Source organism: Sphaerodactylus townsendi, linkage group LG04 (genome assembly GCF_021028975.2).
Source record: "Sphaerodactylus townsendi isolate TG3544 linkage group LG04, MPM_Stown_v2.3, whole genome shotgun sequence".
Taxonomy (NCBI): domain Eukaryota; kingdom Metazoa; phylum Chordata; class Lepidosauria; order Squamata; family Sphaerodactylidae; genus Sphaerodactylus; species Sphaerodactylus townsendi.
The window spans coordinates 101,135,923-101,162,028 of NC_059428.1; the positions used below are offsets into that span (position 1 = coordinate 101,135,923).

Sequence of the window (26,106 nt, forward strand, 5' to 3'; positions counted from 1 at the left end):
CTCAGTTGGTGCGGAGCTTTGGGCTGATCTGTCACCAGTACGCTGATGACACTCAGCTCATTCTGTTGTTGGAGGGGGGCAGTCGTCGCCCCGGCAGCTCTACAGCACTGTTTGGAGGCGGTCGCTGGATGGTTGCAACAGAACAGGTTAAAACTGAATCCATCAAAGACGGAGATCCTTTGGCTGGGCCGCGGGGGGAAGGTGGGGGATTTCCAACCGCCGGAGTGGGAGGGGGCTACATTGGCACCGGCCTCCTCCATCCGCAGCCTGGGGGTCCACCTGAATTCGTCTCTTTCAATGGAGACCCATGTGGCCCATATAACCCGGGTTGCGTTTTTCCATCTTCGACAGGCCTGGCGGTTGGCCCCTTTCCTCTCCCAGGCAGACCTGGCCACTGTGATCCATGCAACGGTCACCTCTAGGTTAGACTATTGTAACTCGCTCTATGCGGGCCTCCCCTTACATCTGCTTCGGAAGTTGAAGCTGGTCCAGCATGCGGCGGCGCGTGTTCTCACAGGTGGTGCCTCTAGAGAACATATTCAACCTGTGCTGCGCCGCTTGTACTGGCTTCCGGTCGAGTTCCGAATCATTCATAAGGTATGGGTGCTTACCTTTAAGGCCTTACGCAGCCTGGGACCTTTGTACCTTCGGGACCGTCTTACCCCATATGTCCCTACATGGCCTCTACATTTGTTAGAGGCCAATTTACTGGTGGTCCCTAGCCCCTCCATGATGCAGCTGGCCTCTACCCGGGCCAGGGCCTTTACAGCCCTGGCCCCTGCCTGGTGGAACACTTTACCACCAGCTATTCAGGCCCTGCGGGATCTTGGAGAGTTCCACAGGGCCTGCAAGACTGAATTGTTCCACAGGGCGTTTGGAGGGGCCGGCCGCTGATGCGCCCCCCCCCCCTTTTCCTTATACTCTGGGTTCTCCGCTCCTCTGTTTTATTTTCCAGGGTGGATCTATGAAGTTTATGTTTTTACGTTGGACTCCAATGTAACGTTATTAATTTTCTGTTTTAATGGGGTTTTATTGTAATTACTGTTTTATTGTGTTGTTCACCGCCCAGAGCCCTTCGGGGGAGGGGCGGTATATAAAACCAATTATAAATAAATAAATAAATTTTCCCTTTCCAGCCACCTGATCTTTCCGCCTGGCATCCATTCAAGTTGCCACTCAAAAACAACAGCCAATCAGAACAGAGGACACTGGGCATGTTCAGACATGCTTCCAAAGTAAATCCAGAAGTCTGGCTTGTGCGGAGCAAACTGGAGCATAACTAACTCCGCTCCTGGGCAGAAGTGGGGAGCTGTGTGTAGGAAGAAACCAGGATAAAATAGCCCCAGTATATATGATCCCGGCTCAATCCTGGTGTAATTGTGCCGTGCAAAAACAGCCATAGATTTTCAGTTATTCAAGCCATGGATTCTAGTACCCACTGGCGTACTTGCCTAGGGACATGGGGTACCCCTTGTCCCCGGGCGCATCGATTGAGGTCACATGGGAGGTGCCAAAACATCCTCCTACACAGCGAGTGATTGAGCAAGCCCTAGCAAGCAGGCACTGAAGCAGCCAACTGCTCCCAGTGCCTGTCATACCCCCCCCTCTATACGGTGGCCTGGAGTGTCCAGGGGGCGGGGGAGAAATCCCACTGGGCTCCCAGGAGCAGGACTGGGGAGCTCCGCCTCCCATCCCTCTGACCCAGCGTGCCTTATTCATCTTAAATTAAGTGTGGCATTACTCAGAAGCCTTCTCCCCGGCAGCCGGGCGCCGGCAGGCACAGAAAAAGGCAAGCTGAGCAGGGAGCCCAGCAGCAGCAGAACTGAAGATGATGCTGATATTTGTTTGGTAAACCTTCTGATGGGGGGTGACTTGTGAGAGATTTACATGCTTAAAAGTTAATTCCCCTTGCACTGTTTTGGAGATGTTTCTCAGGCTAGCAGCCTACCTCACAGGGTTGGTGTGAGGACACAATTGGGAAAGTGGTGGGGAGAGAGCCATGTATGTTTTGCTGGGGGTAGGAGGTGATTTGTGAGAGATGATGCTGACGTGTGTTTGGTAAACCTTCAGATGGGGGGTGACCTGTGAGAGATTTACATGCTTAAAAGTTAATTCCCCTTGCACTCGTTTGGAGCTGTTTCTCAGGCTAGCAGTCTATCTCACAGGGTTGGTGTGAGGACACAATTAGGAAAGTAGTGGAGAGAGAGCCATGTATGTTTTGTTGGGGTGGGGGGTGTTTTGTGAGCTGTTGCAAAAAATCATTGATTGGTCGTCGTGAAGGAGGGTGGCCACCTATGCTGGGCCGGGGCCGGGGCCGGGGGGTGGGGGGGGCAAGCGCAGGTTTTGTCCCCAGGCTCCAGTTTGCCTAGATACGCCTCTGCTAGTACCTGTATAGTCACCTAATTCTGAAGTTACTTAAATCTGGCAATGGAACCTTTGAGTGGGCAAGAGAGATCTTTGTACAAATCTGAACAATGTCCCAAGTTTGCAGAAAAATCTGAAATCTTAAAAAAGCAAACAACTGGAGAGTTTTTAAAACCACAAAATGACAAAAGGAGCACTTTAACAAATCGATTCCCTCAGTGGCCGTTGCTAGGCAAACCACAGCATTCCAAGACATGGTTTCTGTGAGTAAAAGGCAGGGGCAGGAGTCAGAGTCCTTTCCAGTGCTGTTTTATCTTTCAGGGGAGAACTCGTTGACAGGCATGGGCTCAATACAACCACTGGGTGACTTGCTACCTTCTGACTTGCTTGACTCATTGAGGTCAGGCCTGAATGGTGTTTCCAGCTGCAGGTTGAGAAATTTCTTGAGATTTTGATGTGGATGCTGATATGGGAAGGATTTGGGGAGGGCAGGAGCCTCAGCTGAGTATAATGCCATTGAGTCCTCCCTCCAAAGCAGCTATTTTATCCAGGGTTACAGATATGTGTTGTCTGGAGTTCAGTTTTAATTCTTGCAGATCTCCATCTCCCACATGGAGACAGGCAATCCAAGGCTGGGTGACTTGATACCACCTGACTTACATGACTCACCTAGGCCTGGCTACTTTCCACTGTTCAACAGCAGCTGCCCTATAAAAGCCAATGTGGTGTAGCGGTTCAGCTTAGGGTCTGGGAAATCAGGGTCAAATCGGGATCTTGCTGTGGAAACATGCTGGGTGATTTTGGATCAGAGTCAGTCCCACACATGCAGCCTAACCTACCTCACAGAGTTGTTGTGAGAATAAAAGGAGAGGAGAAGAGAATAATGTAAGCTGCTTTGATTCCCCACAGTGGAAGAAGCAGGGTATAGATGAAGTAAATAAGTAATAAATCTAGCTGAAGATGGGTGGTGGGGGTGAATGAAAGTTAGGTTGGTGAATGGCTGAGAAGGAGAGAAGGAGACAGGGAAAAGGGAAAGGATGTTGGGTTGCCGGTAAAAAGAAAAATAGTGCTGGGTGGAAAATAAAAGGGAAAGTGAGTTGTTACCCCACAAATCCTTGGGGGTTCCATATCATCCAAGTGGGCCTGGTCCAGTGGCCAGCACCACACAACTAGGCCACAGTTTTTCTTGATAGAAGATGCTGAGGGGGAGTGAAAGGGAAAGCTTAAGACAGAGAGGCAGATAAAGGTGTGTTGGCTGCTGGGTGGGTAGGAGGGAGGGAGGGTTGCTAGGAGGGAGGGGTATGAGGAGAGGATGCACTTCAGAAGGATATGATGCCATAAACTCCGCCATCCAAAGCAGCCATTTCAACCAAGCGAACTAGGATAGCTAACCTTCCAATGGGGTCTGGAGAGCTCAGATTATGTTCCTCCCTGAACCTTACCCTCCCAAGGCTCCATCCTTGAATCTCCACCAATTTCTCAGCCTGGAGCTGGTAGCCCTGACTGGGGAACTGATCTCTGTAGTTGGGAAATCTGTTGTGATTCCCTGAGATCTCCTAGCACCCCATGTTGGCAACCCTAGGAAGGAAGGAAGGAAGGAAGGAAGGAAGGAAGGAAGGAAGGAAGGAAGGAAGGAAGGAAGGAAGGAAGGAAGGAAGACAGGAAGACAGGAAGGAAGACAGGAAGGAAGACAGGAAGGAAGACAGGAAGACAGGAAGACAGGAAGGAGGGAGGGAGGGAGGGAGGGAGGGAGGGAGGGAGGGAGGGAGGGAGGAAGGAAGGAAGGAAGGAAGGAAGGAAGGAAGGAAGGAAGGAAGGAAGGAAGGAAGACAGGAAGGAAGGAAGGAAGGAAGGAAGGAAGGAAGGAAAGGAGAACTAAGGAGGAACAGGGAGACAGGAAGACAGGAAAGGAGACAGGGAAAGAGAAGGAGACAAGAGGAAGACAGAGACAGGAAAGGAGGAGGGAGGGAGGGAGGGAGGGAGGGAGGGAGGAAGGAAGGAAGGAAGGAAGGAAGGAAGGAAGGAAGGAAGGAAGGAAGGAAGGAACTATAGGAGCTTTCAGGAGAGGGAAAGAGGAAATTGTAGAGGAAGGAGGAAATGAGATGTCTTCTGCAAATCCTTGTGGGTCCCGCTTGGTTTATTTCTAATATTGAACTTGATCCTCAAAATGTGGATCAAAACATTCACAAGGTAAGGTAGAGCTGGGGGAGATTTTTATACAAACAAACCTGGTGGGAAACCTAGACGGAGGATTTTAAAATATCCAAAATTAAATTTAAAAAACAGTATCTTGCAGAGTATGTTACAAGATCTCAGCACTCATTGTAGGGGTTTCTTAGTAAAGAAAAATATATATTTGTTGGTGGAGGTGGGCACTTTTCACCAGCAGTGATTGGCTGGTTGGGCATACTGGGCTTCCTCCCAGCTCCAATCACTGGTATTCAGCAATCTCAAAAATGTAATGGCAGGACCATGACGAGAGCAGACTACTGAGAGTGCTGCCAGTTTCAGGAGAGAAAGAAGAAGCCAGCTGGGGGCAGGGAGTGATGGTGTTAGACATGGAGACTGAAAACCAGCAGTGCCCAGTATCCCTCTCAGCCCAAATATCACTGTTACCCTGCCCCTGACTCTCTCAGCCTCTTATTTTTCTTTCTGGTGGCAGAGGAGGCAGCAGCAAGGAAGAAGTGATGGTGGGGAAATTGAATTTCAAACATGATTTATACAAACAGAGACAAATGTCCTCTATGTAATTTCAGCTGTAATTATTAACCTGCTATTCAGTTCCTGGATCAATGAGTTGAACATTTGGAGGAATTCGTTAACCTCTTTCTTTCTTTGCATGCATGCCAGAATTTTACTATTCCTGATGCAGCTACTGAAACCCTTGCTGGTGTTTCTACATAAGAACATAAGAACTAGCCTGCTGGATCAGACCAGAGTCCATCTAGTCCAGCATTCTGCTACTCGCAGTGGCCCACCAGGTGCCTTTGGGAGCTCACATGCAAGATGTGAAAGCAATGGCCTTCTGCTGCTGCTCCTGAGCACCTGGTCTGCTAAGGCATTTGCAATCTGTGATCCAGGAGGATCAAGATTGGTACCCATAGATTGACTTCTCCTCCATAAATCTGTCCAAGCCCTTTTTAAAACTATCCAGGTTAGTGGCCATCACCACCTCCTGTGGCAGCATATTCCAAACACCAATCTCACGTTGTGTGAAGAAGTGTTTCCTTTTATTAGTCCTAATTCTTCCCCCCAGCATTTTCAATGTATGCCCCCTGGTTCTAGTATTGTGAGAAAGAGAGAAAAATTTCTCTCTGTCAACATTTTCTACCCCATGCATAATTTTATAGACTTCAATCATATCCCCCCTCAGACGTCTCCTCTCCAAACTAAAGAGTCCCAAACCCTGCAGCCTCTCCTCATAAGGAAGGTGCTCCAATCCTTCAATCATCCTCGTTGCCCTTCTCTGCACTTTTTCTATGTCTTCGAGTTGTTCTATGTTCTAAAGACAAGAAGCATTTTCTACCAAGTTAAAAGAACCACAAACATGTCAAAGATATTTATTTGCATATGCTATCAGAATGCGTGTTGCTGTTCCTACTTTGCAAGTGGATTAACACCATTACATTGTGTGTTCACTTCCCATTACATTAGTAATTGAAAAGGAGGGTTGAAATAGCCAACCAGTCATGTTTTCTTCATTTGAAAGATGTGGTTGCTACCTGGATATGGACTTCACTGAGTGGGAAGTTTATGGGGTGCTTATGCAGAAATCAGCGCATTTCCCCAAAGGAATAAGGAAGTCCATATTTGGTGTATCATATTGTTAACTTTGTCATTTTAGGATGAAATATTGACTGTCATCAGGAGAGTGGATGATAACTGGGCAGAAGGAATGCTGGGAGATAAGATTGGGATATTCCCTATTCTGTATGTGGAGGTAAGTTTTTTGCCCAGTGCTTTTTGATTTAGAGACAAAGCAAAGGTTTGCTTTCCAAAACAGTTTTCACAGTTTTATTATCTCTTAGTGAAAACTGTTTTGAAAGGGAAGAAATTTCAACGCATAGAATTGTCACAGTGTTCTGATGGGAAGCATCCAATGGAAAAAAAATCTCACTCAATCTAATTTAAATCAGTGTAGCCAATATGCTGTTGAAAACTGTCAAAGACTGAGTATTTGGCTTCATTTCATTTGATGCATGCAGAATATGAGAGACAACCATCACAGCCAAAACAACCTGAAATTTGCTTTGCAACCACTATAGAATAGGAATGTATTTTGTCTAAAATTGTATGTCCCTTTCTTGTTGTGTTTTCCATGAACCTCTCTGTAGGAACTTAGAATCATAGAATCACAGAGTTGTAAGAGACCACAAGGGCCATCAGCTTCAACCTCCTTCAGTGCAGGAACACACAATCAAAGCATTCCTGACAGATGGCCATCGAGCCTCCCTTTAAAAACCTCCAAAGAAGGAGACTCCACCACACTCCGAGGTAGTGCATTCCACTGTCAAACAGCCTTTACTGTCAGGAAGTTTTTCCTGATGTTTAGGTGGAATCTCTTTTCCTTCACATTGAACCCATTACTCCTGGTCCTAGTCTCTGGAGCAGCAGAAAACAAGCTTGCTCCCTTACCGACATGATATCCCTTCAAATATCTAAACATGACTATCATGTCACCTCTTAACCTCTGTGTCCAGTGTGTGACAGACTTCCCTCTGTGATACACCTCTGAAGATGCCAGCCACAGATGCAGGCAGAACATTAGGAACAAGATCTATCAGACCACAGCCACACTGCCTGGAAAACCCACAACAACCAGTTGAATCTGGCAGTGAAAGCCTTCGACAACAGTTTAGGAACATCATCACCTCTCAGACCAGCACTGCCATCAGCCAACTCCTGAGATGGTACCTGCACCGCTGGATCTGGCTTCCTCTGAGCATATTAAAATGCAGTTCCTGCCACCAGCACTCATTTTGTATGCCAGCATATCAACATTTTCTCAGGCAGACATTTCTCTTTTCTTTATTGGCATTTTGGCCACTACTCTGATATATTCAGGAGGGTAGCCATGTTGGTATACACTAAAGAGCTAGGTCTAAGTTCTGTAGTACCTTAGAGGCCAACAAGATTTTTGTGGTATAAGCCTTCAAGAGTCAAAGCTCTCTTCATCAGATACAAGTAGGAATGGCGATTTGTGATCCCTTATATCCCAATCAGAAGGTGGGAGAGATGTTGCAAAAAAGGAAGTCAGGAAGCAAAGGTATAATGCAAAATGTAATCAGCTTGATGAGAGCATGGGAGAAATTCTTAGGGGTAGAAAATTAAAATCTATTATGAGATAAGAATCCTATTTCCCTATTCAGCCCTGGGGTGATCAATTTGAATTTGTGTGTGATCTCAAGTTCAGTAATACCCTCATATGTCTATTTTAAAGACATAAAAAGATCAAAAGCTCCCCTAATATGAACAGTTCACTCTGGAATAAAAAATTTCTATGTTTCAAACAAAGATGTCAATTGGGGGGCAGAATGCATATTACGATGCTCATAAAATGAGTGAAGACGTTATCAACAGTAGACAAGAGAATGAGATAATGGATATGTTCTGTTGGTTATCCACCACAGTCCATTCAAACCAGGTGATTTTGACATGCATAATTACGATTGTGCTGCAGGACCCTGATCATGAAAATACTACAGCTTGTCCTAAAGAATACCTGGTAATGGTGACTTTAGCCAAGGATATTCAATATGGAGTTAGATTAGGTGACCTTTGAGATTTATGGCAACTTTAGATCATTATTATTCAGCATAGAACAAATATTTCCGTTTAATGCCTCACATTTCATTTTTATAGCTTTTCCCCCAAAGGCTAGAAGTTATGTTTAATGGTGGGGTTTTTTTTGGAATCTATTTAAAACCTCATTTCATATTGATTTGTATAGCTGGCTTTTTTTAAAGTATGTCTGAATGTAGAGTGATTTGATCTGTCAGCTGTCCTATTATCCCATTGTTGGATAGATTGGGTGTATTCTGATGCTACTCAAGAGATAATCACTAGAGCATCAGAATATTCTTGCCAATTACTACAGTGGTTTGGGATCTGCTGCTTTTGCTGGGCTATCTTGGACACACATCGCTCCCCAGGATTTTAGTGTTTAATCCCAAAACACTAAATCACAAAAAAAGCAGGTATAGAAAAGCTCAAGCAACCAAAACACAGTTTGTACAACTTGTACCGCTGACTTATGTATTAATTCAAGTTTAAATTGATAGGGAAAGCAAAACTTTAAGAACTTACGTAGAAGAAGTGGATAAGAAGAAAATTCCACAAAAACAGCAAATAGAACTTGGGGGCTCATCTTGGACTATCCTTAGAATTGAATGCTATATGAGTCTGTGCTTTTGTATAAAATGTGTGGCCTACTTGCATGTCAAGAGTGCTTGGATCTTCACACATGTTTCAAATGCTTATGTTATTCGTTGCACTGCCGTTGTAAGTTTCAGCCTCAGTTTCTGTAGCCCAGGTATCGTTTTTCTGTGTTTGGTTGCTTCAGCGCAAAGCCGAACGCAGATCTGTAGAGTGTTTTCCCACTATTGCCTTCTCCAGTTAATTTTTACAGCAGCCACATTCATTGAAACATACTTCTCCCCAGGAAACCTTTTTCCTGACATGTCAGCACATGCGGGTCTAGACACTGACTCCCCCAGAGCTGCTCCCAGGGTCACTAGGAGAGCCTTTGCTTAATAAATTCTAGTACTCAAGAGGCTGGATTTTAGCATTCTAAACTTCAAACTGGTAGTTACCATAACAAGGGATTAACTTCTGCTTTTTTTGCCATCAAATCACAGTTGACTTATGCCCCCCCCCCATGAGTTTTCAAGGCAAGAGATGTTTGGAGATGGTTTGCCATTGCCTACCTCCTTATCACAACCCTGGTATTCCTTGGAAGTTCCCCATCCAAATACTAGCCAGGGTCAGGACTAAGGGTGTGTGACAAGCCCAAGGTCATCCATCCACCTTCCATGGTGTAAGTGAGGAGTTGAATGTGGGTTTCCCAGGTCCTAGTCCCGTGGTGGCGAACCTTTGGCACAATTGGCCATGATGGCAGGGGCTGATGGGAATTGTAGTCCATAACATCTGGAGTGCCAAAGGTTTGCCACCACTGTCGTAGTCCGATACCTAGTTTTGCACCCGGTGCCGAGTGAATGGCACTGAGTGGGAGGCGCCGCTTTTAGGTGCATCCATTTCATTTTAAACTTACCTTCTGTTCCCCGCACAGCTCTGCAGGGATGAGGGGACACACCTCCTGCCCTCCAACCCCTGAGGCATTGTTATGGCCCCCGGGGGGGGGGGTTGTCCCCTCATCCCTGCAGAGCTGCGCAGGGAAGAGAAGGTAAGTTTAAAACAGAAAGGACACGCCTCTATGCAAAGGTGCCTTTGCAGACCGCAGCAGCTCTGGGATCGCCCGCATGGAAGCATGTGAACAGCCCCAGGGCTCCACCAGGGTCATTTACCCTGGTGTGCAGCCGTTTCCCTGTCCCATGCGGAGTGGGCCATTCTCTTCAAGAGTCACTATATTAGCACATGAATAAGAGCAGCCATGCTGGATCAGACCAATGATTAATTCAGCACCATTCACACAGTGGCCAGTCAGGTACACCTGGAAGTTCTGTTCTGTATTCTCTCAACTTCTTTATAATTCCATTACCCCATATGATGTCCCCCAGTTGTCTTTCCTCTGAACCAAAAAATCCCAAACTTCTTAGCTTTTTCTAACAGGTACGGTGTTCCAGTGCCTTGATCTTTTTGATTACCCTTATCTGCTCTTTTTATATTCAAGGCTGCAATACCCTTGTTACAACAACCAGAACTGTTCCTCTGTACTCCAAATGTTTGTGCGCTATGGGACATAAGAACATAAGAACCAGCCTGCTGGATCAGACCAGAGTCCATCTAGTCCAGCATTCTGCTACTCGCAGTGGCCCACCAGGTGCCTTTGGGAGCTCACATGCAGGATGTGAAAGCAATGGCCTTCTGCTGCTGCTCCTGCTCCTGAGCACCTGGTCTGCTAAGGCATTTGCAATCTGTGATCCAGGAGGATCAAGATTGGTACCCATAGATTGACTTCTCCTCCATAAATCTGTCCAAGCCCTTTTTAAAGCTATCCAGGTTAGTGGCCATCACCACCTCCTGTGGCAGCATATTCGAAACACCAATCTCACTTGCGTTGTGTGAAGAAGTGTTTCCTTTTAATTAGTCCTAATTCTTCCCCCCAGCATTTTCCAATGAATGCCCCTGGTTCTAGTATTGTGAGAAAGAGAGAAAAATTTCTCTCTGTCAACATTTTCTACCCTTATGCATAATTCTTATAGACTTCCAATCATATCCCCCCCCTCTCAGATGTCTCCCTCTCCAAACTAAAGAGTCCCAGCCCGCTGCAGCCCCTCTCCTCATAAGGAAGGGTCTCCAATCCTTCAATCATCCTCGTTGCCCTTCTCTGCACTTTTTCTATCTCTTCGATATCCTTTTTGAGATGTGGCGACCAGAACTGAACACAGTACTCCAAGTGCGGTTGCACCACGGCTTTATATAAGGGCATGACAATCCTTGCAGTTTTATTATCAACTCCTTTCCTAATTATCCCCAGCATGGAGTTTGCCTTTTTCACAGCTGCCATGCATTGAGTTGACATTCCCATGGAACTATCAACTAAGACGCCCAAATCCCTTTCCTGGTCTGTGACTGATAGCAGTGAAACCTTGAAGTGTGTATGTGAAGTTTGGATTTTTTGCCCCTATGTGCATCACTTTACATTTTGCTATATTGAACTGCATTTGCCATTTCTTAGCCCCTCACCCAATTTATCAAGGTCCGCTTGGAGCTCTTCGCAATCCTTTGTGGTTCTCACCACCCTACATAATTTGGTATCATCTGCAAACTTGGCCACCACACTACCCACCCCTACTTCCAGGTCATTTATGAATAAGTCAAAGAGCACTGGTCCCAAGAGTTAAAGAGTACTGGGACATTGCAGTACTGTCCATTTGGTGTGCAATCCTTTTCCTAATAGTCTCTTAACACATCCTAATATTCCCTTTTAACCAATGTATAAACTAAGTCAGCATTTTCATGAAGCTACCCACTATTTCCTCAAGATCTCTTTTCACATTATTCATTACCACTTATGACCCATCAGTATATGGTCAAAACTGTAAATTTTTTGTCTACTGTACACTATTTAATGTTAAACCACATCCCTGCCACTCAGCCAGACTGGAGATATTCTTTTGCAGCTACACACAATTCAGTTGGGGAATCGCCATCATGAATAATTTGGTGTCATACACAAATCCAGTCACAGTGCTGCTCACCATCAATTCCAGATCGTTTACGAACAAATTAAATAGCACAACACTGTTCCAATACAGTTCCCTGTGGAAACCCACAGCTTTCATCCCTCCACTGTGAAAATTATCCCTTTCACTCTTGCTCTTTGATTTCTGCTGTTTAACCAGTTTCTATTGCCCAGGAGAACCTATCCTGATAAATCCAATCTTGAGGTCAAGTTTACCATGTTCAGGATTTTATAGAGAGACCCCCCCTCACCCCATTGCATACAAAATATCCATAAGTCACTACAACTCCTGTAAAAGAAACATGTGATTTCTTAGGTCATTTGCTTACATTAATACCCACTCCCCACTTGTGTATTAACACAAGCCTCCTTCGTGCTCTGGATTTCTGCTCCATGGCTCCCGCTCCAATGCAAGTAACATGTATTTCCTCATGGGCCTTCCTCTTGGAATCTTCAGGGTTTGTTTTGTTGTATGTATTCTTGTAACACAGCCTCTGTGCATGGACTGAAGGACCCCAATAGCCAGATGGTACAGAGGACTGCAATGAGTGAGTATAACTGATAAGAGATGCAAGTAAAATTGCCAGTGAGAAGAACAACCTTATTTTAGCAAGGCAGCCAATCAGAAGAATGAGCTGAGTGTACCAATAGTTCTGTTACATGATCTGATTACCCATGGAAGTAAAAGAAGTTGTCAGCTTCTAATTAAAAGCCTGTAATAACATATGTGATTATTAATAAGAGTTCTGTGGGAAAACATGACTGAGCAGATGAACGCAAAGAACAAACGGTACACAGCAGCACCTATGACTGCAGTTGAAATATAATCCTACATTTAACCCAGTTGCACTTTCTTCCTAAAAAGAAAAGGAAAAGGAAAACATACTGGCCAGTCAGAGAGCTGGGAAGTACTTCTGCTTGCCTTTTGCCTGCTGAAGCAGATGGGTGAACCATAAAGACAAGTTATGAATCTCTCAACTTCCTCACTCCCTTAATATGAAAAATTGGCCTTTATCAATTTTAATTTACACCATAGTGTTCCTTTCAAGTTATCTACGTTTAATAAAATATTGTCACATCTTAGGATGACGTTACACTCACACGCCATATATCAAAGGTAGGGGGTCTTCCTAGTTCATATTGCCAGCAAAGGATTCATTGTTTATTGCAATGTTTATCTGATGTAAAATAATTTTGCTTCCTTTCTTTATGGAAACAACTTGCTTTTGGTATCAATAACTGCCCACCAAAGAAGCCAAGAAGTTTGGAGAACATTTAGATATCCTTATTCAGTTTGGGTAACTTAGAGGGTAATCCTGAGGATGGGACTGAATGCACTCAGAAAGAGGAATTTTCAAGATACCCCAGCATAAGGCCCAGTTACGCCAGTGTAGGCCCCCAGCGCTGCACCTCTTTTGGTTGCCTGTGCAGTAGCTGTACATCAACACAACTGAGACAAAGACCCTCAGTGGCCTATCTACAAAAAATGGACCCCGGGGCAAGAACTGATCTTGTACCCCCCACCCCTGAGCATCCGGCAAATGAGGGGGTCTCCGTGACTGCCCAACCCTTCACCTACCAAACACACAGACGAGAACTGGAGCCTCGCCTCCCCATTCTCCCAGCCTGCGCTCACCAGTGCTGTTCCTGTCCCAGAGAGACATAAAGGGAGGGAGAGGGAGAAAAAAAGGAGAGAAAGACAGAAAAGGGGGAGAGAGAGAGAGAGAGTGACCCCCCCCCACCCTCCCAGATAGGCTATTGCAGGCCTTGCTTGCATGGTTGTGGGTGGTTCTAGGGCAAGGACAGAGTTAATCGGCTCCCTAAGTCCTTTCAGCCTGGGAAATGCCCTGACAGAAATTTAAAAGTTATGCCAACAAAAACATGGCATAGCTCATAGGCACCAATTGTATGCAAAAACTGAGGTAGTCTCTGGAGTCCTCTGCCCTTCCCCTATAACCATTCAATAAAGTGTGGTTCCCTGCGACAACTGGGTCTTCTGTTGCTTTATGTTTTACCACATCCAGAAACACAGGCAATATACTAGATAAAGCATGGGCCAATCTTAATGGTGCAAAATCAGAAAAAATTTGGCCACAAAGAACATAAGGTTTGTCATTTGCTTGCAATAGTACCTATAAGTGTTATTTTTATTATACTGTTTCTATGTATTACCACTGAGGAAGGCTAAATAAGTTGAAACACATATGGTCCTTTGTTGGCCACTGACATAATTGTATCATCAACAGCATTTGGGTTATCTACAATAATTTCTATTAATTTGTAAAGGCAAAGCCTGAATCTTGCATCTTGTGTTTTTAACTTGTGTATACAATGTAATCCATTTTTATTTTGATATAGAGTTTATAGTTTTACACTCAACCTTTGTGGTGCTCTCTAGCAAAGTGCAGGTACTAAAATTCCAGCAGAGTTGATGGTGCCTATATTTTAAATATCCCCTGGATCTCAGATTGATTGAGACCAAGGGGTCCAAATCTGTCAGCCTCTGAATAGGTTTCCCCCAGCTGTTCTAAGCCATTAACTCTGGAGGACATAAAGGGCCTGGAAAATGGCAACTGTACAATGTGTGAGGGTAATGGCATCAGGGCTGGAGTGGAGAGGAACAGTTCAGCTCAGTGATGGATCTTTTGCAACAGGAATAATAGAATCACAGAGTTGGAAGAGACCCCAAGGGCCATCAAGTCCAACCCCCTGCAATGCAAGAACACACAATCAAAGCACTTCTGGGAGATGGCCTCACTTTAAAAACTTCCAAAGAAGGAGACTCCACCACACTTCAAGGTAGTGTGTTCCACTGTCAAACAGCCCTTACTGTCAGTAAGTTTTTCCTGATGTTTAGGTGGAATCTCTTTTCCTTCACCTTGAACCCATTACTCCTGGTCCTTGTCTCTGGAGCAGCAGAAAACAAGCTTGCTCCCTCATTAACATGACCTCCCTTCAAATATCTAAACATGGCTATCATGTCTCCTTAGGAACTGAAAAAAGATATCTGCAATGAGACTTCACCAGGACTGTAGTGTCTCTTTCACATGGAGGTCAAGCAAGTGGATAGGACCATAAAAAATTGACTTGCCACTATTTAAAAAAAATAACTGCTGTCTTGTGGCAACAAAAAGTAATGTTGGTCAGTTTTACGGAGGGTCTCAGCTGATGGTGAACTGAAAGGACCAAGTGGTTCTCAGCAATCTCAGAGCCATTTAGGTATGCAAATCAAGGGGAAGAGTGAGAATAAGGCCCTTTCTGCACAGAGCCAAAAACAGCGGCCCAGGAACGGAAAAACACCAGTCCCTGGGGAGCTGTTCGCACAGGGGGGCAGCGCCGTCCTGTGCGGCCCCGAGCGGCATGAAGGCGCTGCTTTCCACCTCCCTTCCCAAGGGAGGTTTTTGGAAAGCGCCACCTTCCCATCGGTGCGGTGTGAACTGTACTGCGCCGAAGGCAGCGCTTTCCCGTCACCCCCCACTCACCTCCTCCAGCGTCGGTCTGGAGGGCTGCAGGGACCCGCCCATGCTGCCCTCCGACCTCCAGGGGTCAGAGGGCAGCGTGGGCAAGTCTCAGCAGTCCTCTAGAGGTAAAGTCCTGGAGGACAAGGTGAGTGGGGGGGGGTGCAGAAGAGGCGGCTCTGTGCGGAGCCTCCTCTTCTGTGCTGGCCTCTGCAGGGGCCGCTCGCACGCTCCCGTGCGAACAGCCCCCTCCCCTCCACCGACATAATTTCTGCCAGTGGAGAGGCGCCCTTTCCACTGTGCGGAAAGGGCCTAAGCCTCAGGCTTTGTATCAAATAGTGGAAAGGGGGAAAACTAGCAGCATGGCTATTCCATACATTAAGCTCCCTGCTGTCTGTGCCTGGGGAAATGACAGACATAATGGAAAAAATGCTTTGGGTTCAGTGCCTGGTTCCAGCTAGCTGCTATTTAACCTAATGGCCTCAGAGCTAGGATCAACCACCATTTGAGAAGTAAGTGCCTGGGATTGCACCCTGGAGGGATCGCTCATCCGTACAGATGTGCAGTTCTTTCTACGACCCTAGTCCTTAATTAGAGTGGCTGGAGTATAACTAGAATGTATAAAATAATTAAACTGCAAAACTGAACAGTCTTTATCAAATAGGCCTGTCTTTAACCTCAACACTTAAAGGGAAAATATGTTTGCCAAACACGGCTTCTGGTTCTGCTTGCTGTACCAAAAGCAGATTGTATCCATAATGTACCAAGGTAATATGATGTTCCTCAGAAATAAACCTTCTCTGTGCAAATTCCCTAACAGAATGCTTGACAGAAAACAAACAAAACAAATCAGCTTTCTAGCTGTCTGATTATTACCTACAGCAATAGGTAGCCAGTATTAACTAAAGCCCCACGAATATAAATTTCATATCTGACAAGAGCTATAATTTTAAAACAAGGATTTAGTAACTGTTGTTGAAACGTTGACTGCTTATGGAAGCTTAATGGCTGGTGATATTCTCTTCTTGTAATGTTAGATGCAGGCAGTTTATCTGATTGAATGATACACTATGGGCTTCTCGCAGCTGTAACGTTTGTATTCGGCCAATGCATCAGGTCTAAATGAATTATTGTAGAGCAATCTTGAGAGGAATAGGCAGGCAAAACCATTCAGAGAACTGAAGGTATAAAGTCTACTATCCATCGTAACTCATTCTGTCACTGATTAATATCATTCTGATGGTAAGGCCATTGCCTTCTGTAACCGTGTAAGTTTTTTTAAAAAACCCATAAGTTCATGGGTTTTATTTCATTGTAGTACAGTAGCAGAAAAGCAAGATATTTTCAAGACTTTTCCTTGCCTGTACTGTGAGCCTTTATACTAGCAGGAATATCCAGAGACAGGGAAATGGGAAAGCATGTTGCCTTCTGTTATGTTATAGAAGATTACTGAAGAAATTTTCCTGTTAGGAGAAATGGAGGACAAGGAAAAGTAGAGGTTTATAAGCATTGTTTTTCTGAAGGGCCCAATTTTCTTCAAGGCACATATCACTTCTCAGACATGTATAGGTACTTGTGTCCTTTGGAGCCACCAATCATGAAGTAATAAGAGGTCACTGTAGTCTGGTGTCTGATACCTGCACACTTTTGATGTCATGTGCAATATTAAGTGAGCAGGATATACAAGTCATTTACACTTCCTGTTTTAATACTTTGCCGCCAGCAGTGACCTTACTAGAAATATCTAAATCTTCTAACAAGTAACCATCCTCTCCTATAAGCCAGCTAGGAACCCACACCTCACCAGCTCAGAAGACAGGGAGGAATTAGCAGAAAATCAGACAACAGTGGTATAATCTGTTCTTGGCCATCTGGTAACTGATCAGCCCTACAGTTCTTACCATACCTTTTTCAACATAAAAATGATAGGAGATTTGAGAATTCATCTGTCATTTCCCGGACCATCTTTGTTCTAGAATGCTCTGTTTGGACTCTGGTGCCTACCTAACCATCCAATGCACTCGGAGCATTCTAGAACGAAGATGGTCCAGGAATTGGCAGATGAATTCTCAAATCTCCTATCATCTTTATGTTGAAAAAGATATGGTGATGGAATCTGCCCAACTATTATAATTTCAGAAATAACTCTTTTTCATGTCTTTCCATGAGAAATTGTGCATGTTTTTCCTATACCAGAACCAACTTTTTTGTGAAAATAAAAGTATGTGGGATGAAGAATCAGGTACACTACCTTGATTGGAGCAAGGGTAGGATAAAACTTTCTCTGGTTTGTTGGATGTAGCTAAATAGTATAGCAGAAGCCTCTAGCTTGTGAGTGAGTGAGTGAGTGAGCGAGCGAGCGAGCGAGTGTGTGTGTGTGTGTGTGTTCTGTGGTTGGGAGGGTTCCCACTATAATAATTGGCTTAGTCTTTGGCTTTGGTAACAGTGCTGATTATTGTTCCAGAACCAGGGTAGTAAGTCAGTTAAATAATTCATAGTTGATATGTTGTTTGAGTTTTCAATTAATTGAATAGTTATGGAATACTAAACATAGCTGCAGTCCTATAAATTTGGATAGTGTGCATCAAAGTGGAAACGTTCTCACTGCCTAATTCAGTAGGACAGTGAGAAATGGGAGATGGGATGTCAGGCAATATGTATACATCCGGTTGTCACTGGTGTGCTAGTCAGCTTCTAGTTCTTTCCCTGCCCAGTTACCCTGTTTGCTGTCCTGTTTTGGCAGCTGTCCACCCATAAATATTGCACAAATTCTGAAAACAACTTCTGGCATCCAGTGCAGGATGGATAAAGGATAACAGCAGGATTCTAATAATCTTGCAGGTGGGTAAGAAAGTCTCAAGAACCACCCCCCACCCTTCCCAATGGACGAAATCCTTCCTAGTCCAAAGGGTCTTCCACCTATTCTGGAACCATGAATTCCAGTAAGGTCTTGAATGGGTACCGCTGAAGAACATTCCAGAGATTTAGTTGTTTCTGAGTGTGAATACTGGGAGTTTGAGGATGAAGGCAGGCCTTTGAGTTTCAAGAAGGACTCTTCTCTTGTAGAGTGATTAATGCTTCCTTATTCATTTTAAAATCCTGAGAGGTGAGTCAGTTTCGTGAAGCCAGGTTGGTAGATGCAGTTGGTTCCTCCCAAATGCTATGAGGGTATATCTCAATTTAATTCTCTTCCTTCTTTGTTTCACTCTAGTATCAACCACTGAGCAGCAAATTCAAAACAGCAAATGTCAACTCTTCAATTCTTTGTGTAGTAGATGCTGGCATTTAAAATAGAAGTTCTGACAGAATAACCCCATAAATCAAAATACTGAGACATATCATAGAGGCTTTAATGCAGCTAGATTGTGCTGTCTGTCAGCAATCCATAAGAAAGGAAGAACCCAGGATATGTTTCTGTCTTCAGAGGTGAAAGAATTAAACAGTCAGTTCAGGGATTTTTTCCTCAATGTCTTCAGACTGTCATTTTTGAAATTAAAGATTTTTTTTAGTAATGTAGCATACCAAAGCATGTAGCATGCCAAATGAAGGTTATGAACCTGGATGACTATAGGATTTTTGGCTCAGATACAATACAACTGTAACATCTCCTGTCCAGTACCATAGTTGTGAATTCCCAGTTCACTACGCAGGGATTAATGTTCACTGTTGCTACATGCATCATTTATTTTCATTTTGCAAGCTCGTGATGACATGCTACCCCAAGCACGCACTGTTCATTAAAACACAACATTCCTTTGGCCTTGAGATATCATAAAAATATCACTGCAAGTAGACAATAAAGATCTCTGTTAAAGATCACACTGATGCTAAGTAAAGAGCGGGAAGAGAAAATAATATCTGTGTCAGAATCTCTGCAAATGTCCCTAGCTGCCTTAGGCGTTGTCAGCACAGAGGACATGTGTTTTAGGCTAGAACAAACACCTGAATAGTTATTATTTATAAATGTATCTCCCTTTATACAGCATGGGCATATTTTAGCAGGTGCAGTGAAATGTGCATCACAGCTATAGAGAGACCAACAGGGAAGTTCTGTAGCTCACTGGTGGAGCAAACTCTTTAAATGCAGAAAATGCCTAGTTCAACTCCATGGCATGTCCAGTTAAAAAAAAAAAATAAGAGTAAGTTATTTGGAAGACCTGTTCCTGAGACCTCAGAGAGGCACTGTGCCAGTCAGAGTAGAAAGCATGGACCCTGATTTTTTAAAGAATAGTTTCTATTGTATCAACAAAAAAATTCAGAAAAGAAAGTTGAATAGTAGATAAAAGAAGAGAAAAGATAAGAAAGACTAACAAGGAGAAAAGCAAAGAAAGGGAGGAGGGTGTTTCCAAGAGCTCAACAGCTCACACAGACTGCGGATTCTAGATTTTTTCAGAACTAGTGAATCCAGACCCTTCCAGTCCACCTGTGAAATTTAAGGTCCCCAGTATCTGGGGAGGTGAGAGCTAAGAAAACTTGTTCTACAGCCAGCAAATGGGTAGTCTGGGAGCTCTCGGAGGCTCAGAGTGAAATGCCATTCTACCAGAAGTCCTCAAACAATAAACCTTGATAGACCAGTGGTCCAGCTCAATATAAGGTATTTTCATGTGTCTAAACTTTTATGAGCTGAACCAAGAAAGCATCTGCTTGTGTTACTGGATGATCATAATCAAACATAAATTTAAGTGCACCCATTACATTTAATTCCTTGCTGAACTATGGCCTTGTACCTGTACCAACAGCCTTCAGCACAGACAACCAATCCCAGGAAGGAAGCACACAGAACCACATTCTTCCACATTCTTCCACCCAAGGGGCCAAACTGAGGTTCTGAAATGCTGGCAGAACTGCTGGGCTTCAGTACTCTGTGTTTATCTAGCCAAGTACAGCCTTTATCTTTTCCTCACCCTTCCTTTTGTTTCCTGGAGCACCAGTCAGGTAGACGTTGCGGGGATAGTGTTGGCACTTATACCCAAAAAGGCAGCTTAACTGTGGGTGGTAGGAAGTGCCATCAAGTTGCAGCTGACATGGCAACCTCGTAAGGTTTGCAAGGCAGGAAGCATCCAGATGCATACCGTCCATGGGGACATAGGGTATCCCATGTCCCCGGGTGCATGCCATTTGATCACGTGGGGGGCTCCAGGCACCGCCTGGGTCCTTGCACAACCTAGCTGGCACCCAGCGGCTCCCTCCATGCTGCTTAGGTGGGCGCCATGGCTGCAGGCCAGTTCCTGCCCCCCCCCCCAGCCTCCCTACTGACAGGGAGGCTGGCTGTGACTGCAGTGCTGGTATGAGCTGCCCACTGCTGAGCCCAGCCAGGCCAGGAGGCCTGACACTAGATCCTGCCCTCCTCCGCCTCCCTGCTGACAGGGAGGCTGGCCACAGCTGTGGCACCTGCTTGAGCCGCCTGCCTCTGAGCTGCTGTAAGTGGGGCATGGGGAGCTGGGCGGGGGGATCAAGGAGACGGGCATGCCCCAGGCTCCATTTTTAGTGGTACGCCACTGCATCCAGAGGTAGAATGCTGTTGCCTGCCTCTGCATAGCCAGTCTGATTTCCTTTCTAGTCTCTCATTCAAATACTAACAAGTGTTGACTCTGCTTATCTTCTGAGATCTGATTAGATCAGGCTAGCTTGGGATCCAGGTCAGGCCAGCATAGCCCTAGTGTATATGAAGTATCTTATGAATAGTTTTATATGCATAGGGGAAATTTGCTCTGAAATATACAAGACGGGTGTGGAAGTCTGTTTTCCAGGGTGGATGAACTAGAAAAATGTGTACTGGTCTCTATCCGGCCATAAATTAGCAAATCCATAACAATGGACAGTTTCCACAATCAGTGTTGTGTAATACTTCATTTTTCATGACAGTCTTTGCTGTTAGTAATATTTCCATTGGAGCCTCCTTTGTCCAAACAGCTTGAAAGGAGGGGAAGGTTGTTTTTTAAAAGTTCAGAATTACATGTTAGAATAAAACAGATGTAGAATTCTCCAAGGGTGAATATGAAATAGAGAAATGTTCCAGACATCATAGTGCAATACGATAATCAAGAGATCTAGTTAATCAGTCTTCTGGTAGTGGAGATAAACTAAGGGTACTCTTCCCCGTGCAGAAGTCTGTGTGCCGCTGCTTTCCCCAGTAATTTGATGAAGGGAGTGGAGCCATTCTTGCAAAGGAATTCCTTTGTTGAAATACAGGAGGAGCATTTGTTGCAAGAGTACTGTGCCATCATTGCTTCTATTGATAACTGAACAATTATTGGACTAGTCTAAATAGTAGACCCTCACCATTCACAGATTTGCAACTGGTTAAGATTTGCTTAGTGGTTAAGAACAGGTGTACTCCAATCTGGAGGAACCGGGTTTGATTCCCCGCTCTGCCACTTGAGCTTTGGAGGCTTATCTGGGGAATTCAGATTAGCCTGTGCACTCCCACACACGCCAGCTGGGTGACCTTGGGCTAGTCACAGTTCTTCTGAGCTCTCTCAGCCCCATCTACCTCACAGGGTGTTTGTTGTGAGGGGGGAAGGGGAAAGAGTTTGTAAGCCCCTTTGAGTCTCCTTGCAGGAGAGAAAGGGGGGGATATAAATCCAACTATTATTATTATTATTATTATTATTATTATTATTATTATTATTATTATTATTATTATTATTCATGATCCTCAGCTAGTCTTGAATACATCACCTCCTCCTCCTCAGTTTATTCAGACATCGCATGGAGAAGGAGAGCAGGTGTGAACATGATTACTCCACCCCTGCCTCCACATGGTATTCTTGACTGAAACAGTCAGCACCTGATGACCTGTGTGGCCCAGTTAGGTCCAGATGACATACAGGGCCATCAGTGGCAGTAGCCACAGCATGAATTGTCTGAACCAGGTGGCAGCCACCACTGCAGCAGCCACTGTCATACAACTTGCATTGCCTAGTCCCAGATAGTGTGTGACTCACCTAGATGACAGTGGACACTTTGTGTGCCCAGCTAGCCCTGTGGCAATACTGCTGCCAAACCAGACGCTACACACAATCAGTGCTGATTGCCATGGAGAGGGATTTAATTTTTTTCAATTCCTTGGCTCCATCATCCATCTAAAGGGAGACTACAACCAAGTAATCAGAAGGAGATGGAGATTGGGAAGGGAAGGGAAGCCCTAAAGGAGCTAGAAGATATTTCTAAGTGTTAGACTGTGTGACCAAGATCAAGCTGATTCATACCATAGCATTCCCTGTTGCTGAGTATGGGTGCGAAAGGAAGAAAACTGATTCATTTGAAATGTGGTGTTGGAGGAGAGTCTCATTCCATGAACTGCCAAGACAAATAGTGGGTCCTAGATCAAATCAAGCCTGAACTCTCCCTCAGCCCACTCAACCGAGGGTATTGTACTTTGGTCACATTATGAGAAGACAAGACTGGAAAAGACAATAATGCTAAGAAAAGTTGAAAGTAGCAGGATAAGAGGAAGACTCATCATGAGATGGATTGATTCTATAAAGGAAGCCACAGCCCTCAGGTTGTAAGACCAGAGCAAAATTGTTAGTGGTGAGACGTTTTGAAGCACATTGATTCATAGGGTCTCCATGAGTCAGAAGCTACTTGACAGCACTAAAGACACACACAGTGTGGAGGGTGAGGGTTGTGGCAGGGGTGGGGTCTTTTCCAGACCATTTTGATCTCCAAGTCTGCCAGTATTTCACAGATTTCACCATTCCTGGTGTTCCTAGGAATAGCTCCTCTACAAATGGCAAGAGTCCACTGTGAAAAAATACAATAGGGCTACACCAAACAATATGCCAGCAAACCAAAACAGGGAAAAAGATGACAGGTAGTTTCGCTGTATAAGCTTCATCTGGGAGATCTATAAAAATAATTTCACAGTAAATGCAAATAGTAAAAGAACCACACCATAAAAATATTACAAACTATTAATATTAATTTAAAAGACAGGATAAAATAAGATCAAGACACATATTAATCAGAATATAGAATAAGATAAATAATCTATACACTAGACATGAAGGAACACAGTACAAATATATAAATATGTAAAATAAATACTGATCAGAGTTTCTTTATGCTGAGCTTTTCCACAGTTACATTACTGAGTGGAGAATCATGCTGTCTACTGTGTATGTTCATAAAAAGCTTTTGGCATGCAAATTGTAGCATTTCGTCCAAGCTGAAGTATTAATTTATACTAAACAGTTTATAAGAGTATAGTTCATAACAGAGATATGCTTTCTGAAAGCAACTGATCAAAAACCAGTCTATTTACACCCTATTAAGTAACCTGAGAAAGATAACTGAATTGAATTTCTTCCGAGTCTGAATTAACTAGTCCAGATTTTGGGTGTTCTTTCTAACTGCACTCTGCTATTAGTTTTTATATTTCCACATTGGCTTTAGGTTTTAATTTCCAAGGAATAGTGAAGGGGAGAGACAGTAAGCGGTCAAAATGACTCAGCATAATGTATCTCACAGGCAGATGTACCCACCAAAACACTTAACATGTCATCATGCCAAACAGCATTGTCCAGGGTCAGTCTTCACACACTTTTGTCCAGTTAACTTTCTGGTGCACTGCCTTGAGGTGAGTTTCAATTCTCTATAGTTAGGGATGCATTTTACCTCTATTCTAGCTATCAGGTGCTAGTATGACTGCAAGAAAGAGCAAATGCAATTTAGTTGGGAAGATTCCTTCAAGGAGGTCTGCAGTCTTTTAAGAAATTTCTGGAAATTTATTGTGCTTTCCATTGCTTCTGGAATAGAAACACTGTAGCCTTTCTGCATGACATTTTAAAGGGTGGATCATTTAAGTTTGAAGTACAATTCCTGAGAGTTTCATCTCAGTTTTTGGGGAAATACATTTGCCATTGAAATCAATGTAAACGTCACCTGTATCAATATATCTAATTTTGAACAATGATCCTAGAGTGTCGATAAGAAAATATGCAGTATGGGGTTATGTACAGATTGGAGGAGGCTCTACAAACCTGGGGAAAACCCCAGGTTTATAAAAAACTAAATGTTTTAAAATTATGTGTAAATCATGCAAACAAAGCCTGCTTTTCTGAAAAGAGAATGCCATCAAGATCTTGCGAGACTACATTGTGAGATCTTGGCAGCCATTTGATGGTTGCTCAGCAACCCCCAATCAACGTTGCTGAAGTTTCCAAGCTTTGATTATTGTCAGCATGGGGAGAGAGAGAGACAAACCAAAATAGGAGGAGGGGAGAAACAAAAAAGAACAATGGAAAAATTGAAAATAGGATAACAAAGTATAGGTAAGAGATAGACTAATTGACTTGCCAGGGAGAGAAACACAGTAATAGAATGGGGGCCCTCCGTGGAGGGAAAACTAAGAAAAGGACAGAAAAGAGAGGGACAGACAGGTGGGTGCACAGGTAGGTAAGTGAGTTGGGTGCGTGGGTTCAATAGAATCATGGAAATTAGATCCCCTTTGAAAACCTCGTGGTTCTCCCAGTTGTATAATAATAACCTTGAACATTTGTCCTGACAATATGAAAGAATCCAAACAACTTGTTTAATAAACAAAGTGAGCTAAGCTCAAAATTCCCAAAATGGTACTCATCTCCCTAATTTACATGCCTGTTTACCAAATCTTGCATATACTTGAATAAATAAAATTTAATATTTTAAATTGCATTAACTGTAAGCAATGTGTTCTGTTTGGCTGTTAAATTCATGGTTGGACTCTGGTGCAGTCTCTAACATCTACTTCATTAAGATTTTTCACCTTCCAACAGTTCTTGTTAACATGAAAGATTCTCACAAAGGCTTACTTTTTTCCTAATTAATTTCCCTATAGGAGAAAGCTTGAACCCTGTAGATCAAAACAATGGCTAGGATTCAAAGTGTTATTTAGGCTTCTCCTAGCCCAGTGGAATTTTGACTTTTCTGGAGAGCTGACCCCCTCATCCTTCATCAGTGTCAAAAGCAGCTTGATGTGTAGCATGGGAGCCTGCTGTTTAGAACAGTTAGTCTAATTTCTCTTGGACTCTCTGAGCTAGTTTCACATTTCTTTGGATCCTAGCCAACATTTTTGATGGGTTATTTATTTTGGATTTTTGTTAATAGCATCCTAGACTTCTGTCGTACCACTACGAACCTTGTTCTCTTCATGCGGTAAGGGAATATGATCACACTAAAAGCCCCAGTTCAGGGTAATAATTCTTCACTGATAATATCACAGAGCATTTGGCACTGCTGAGTAATTAAAGCAGTGTTAAAATTTGTACTTTGCATTCATAAGCAAATGTAGATGAGCAAAAGCAAGTAATGTTTATGTAATTCTCCAAGTGATGAAATGTTCCAGGGCAGCATTATAGTTTAGTTTCCTGCAGCTGAAAGAGAGCATTTGACATTTACAGCCCAATCCAAAGACTGGGGAGGTGGGTGGGGGGGTCCATGTATAGGCGGTACAGGCTCCAAGCTGATGGATTTGTCCTCCCTAGGGAATTTATCCCAGCAAATACACTGACAGGCAGATGCCACACCCTTGAGGCACGCCCAGATGCAGTGCTGGATGCCACATCAACGCTCCCATGCCACCGTTGGCCCTGTCAGCACAGCGGGGGCATACCAAAGGGGTACGTAGAGGTGGAGGCAAAGTTAGTTGTCTTCCACCCTGGGTTGTGGCCAGTTGCATCATGGCTCCATTAGGTCTCATGGAGGTCTTTTTGGCTGTGTGTGTGTGTGTGGGGGGGTTAATTCTTCAGCCAACCTGCACAATCAGATTTTAATAAAATTTGAAAAGCCCTCTGGAGGTCGCAAGGTGGTGCGGCAGTGGCGCCCTCCCCAGCTGCCTGGGGCTGTGTTAAAGTCTTTGCTATATTTATTTACAAACACTCATGCAGATACTATTGGAAACAAACGTACTTCTAGAGCAGATAGATAGCAGATCTG

The 26,106-nt window shown here is 44.1% G+C and overlaps 1 protein-coding gene across 2 annotated transcripts in view; it reads left to right on the forward strand.

The window, feature by feature from the left end:
* Positions 1–26,106, forward strand: part of SH3RF3 (SH3 domain containing ring finger 3) — a 303,586-nt gene that overhangs the window by 209,563 nt on the left and 67,917 nt on the right. For both annotated transcript variants that reach the window (XM_048494720.1, XM_048494721.1), the window contains exon 3: positions 6,209–6,304. In XM_048494720.1, coding sequence (XP_048350677.1) covers positions 6,209–6,304 — 96 coding nt within the window. The remainder of the gene's footprint in view (positions 1–6,208; positions 6,305–26,106) is intronic.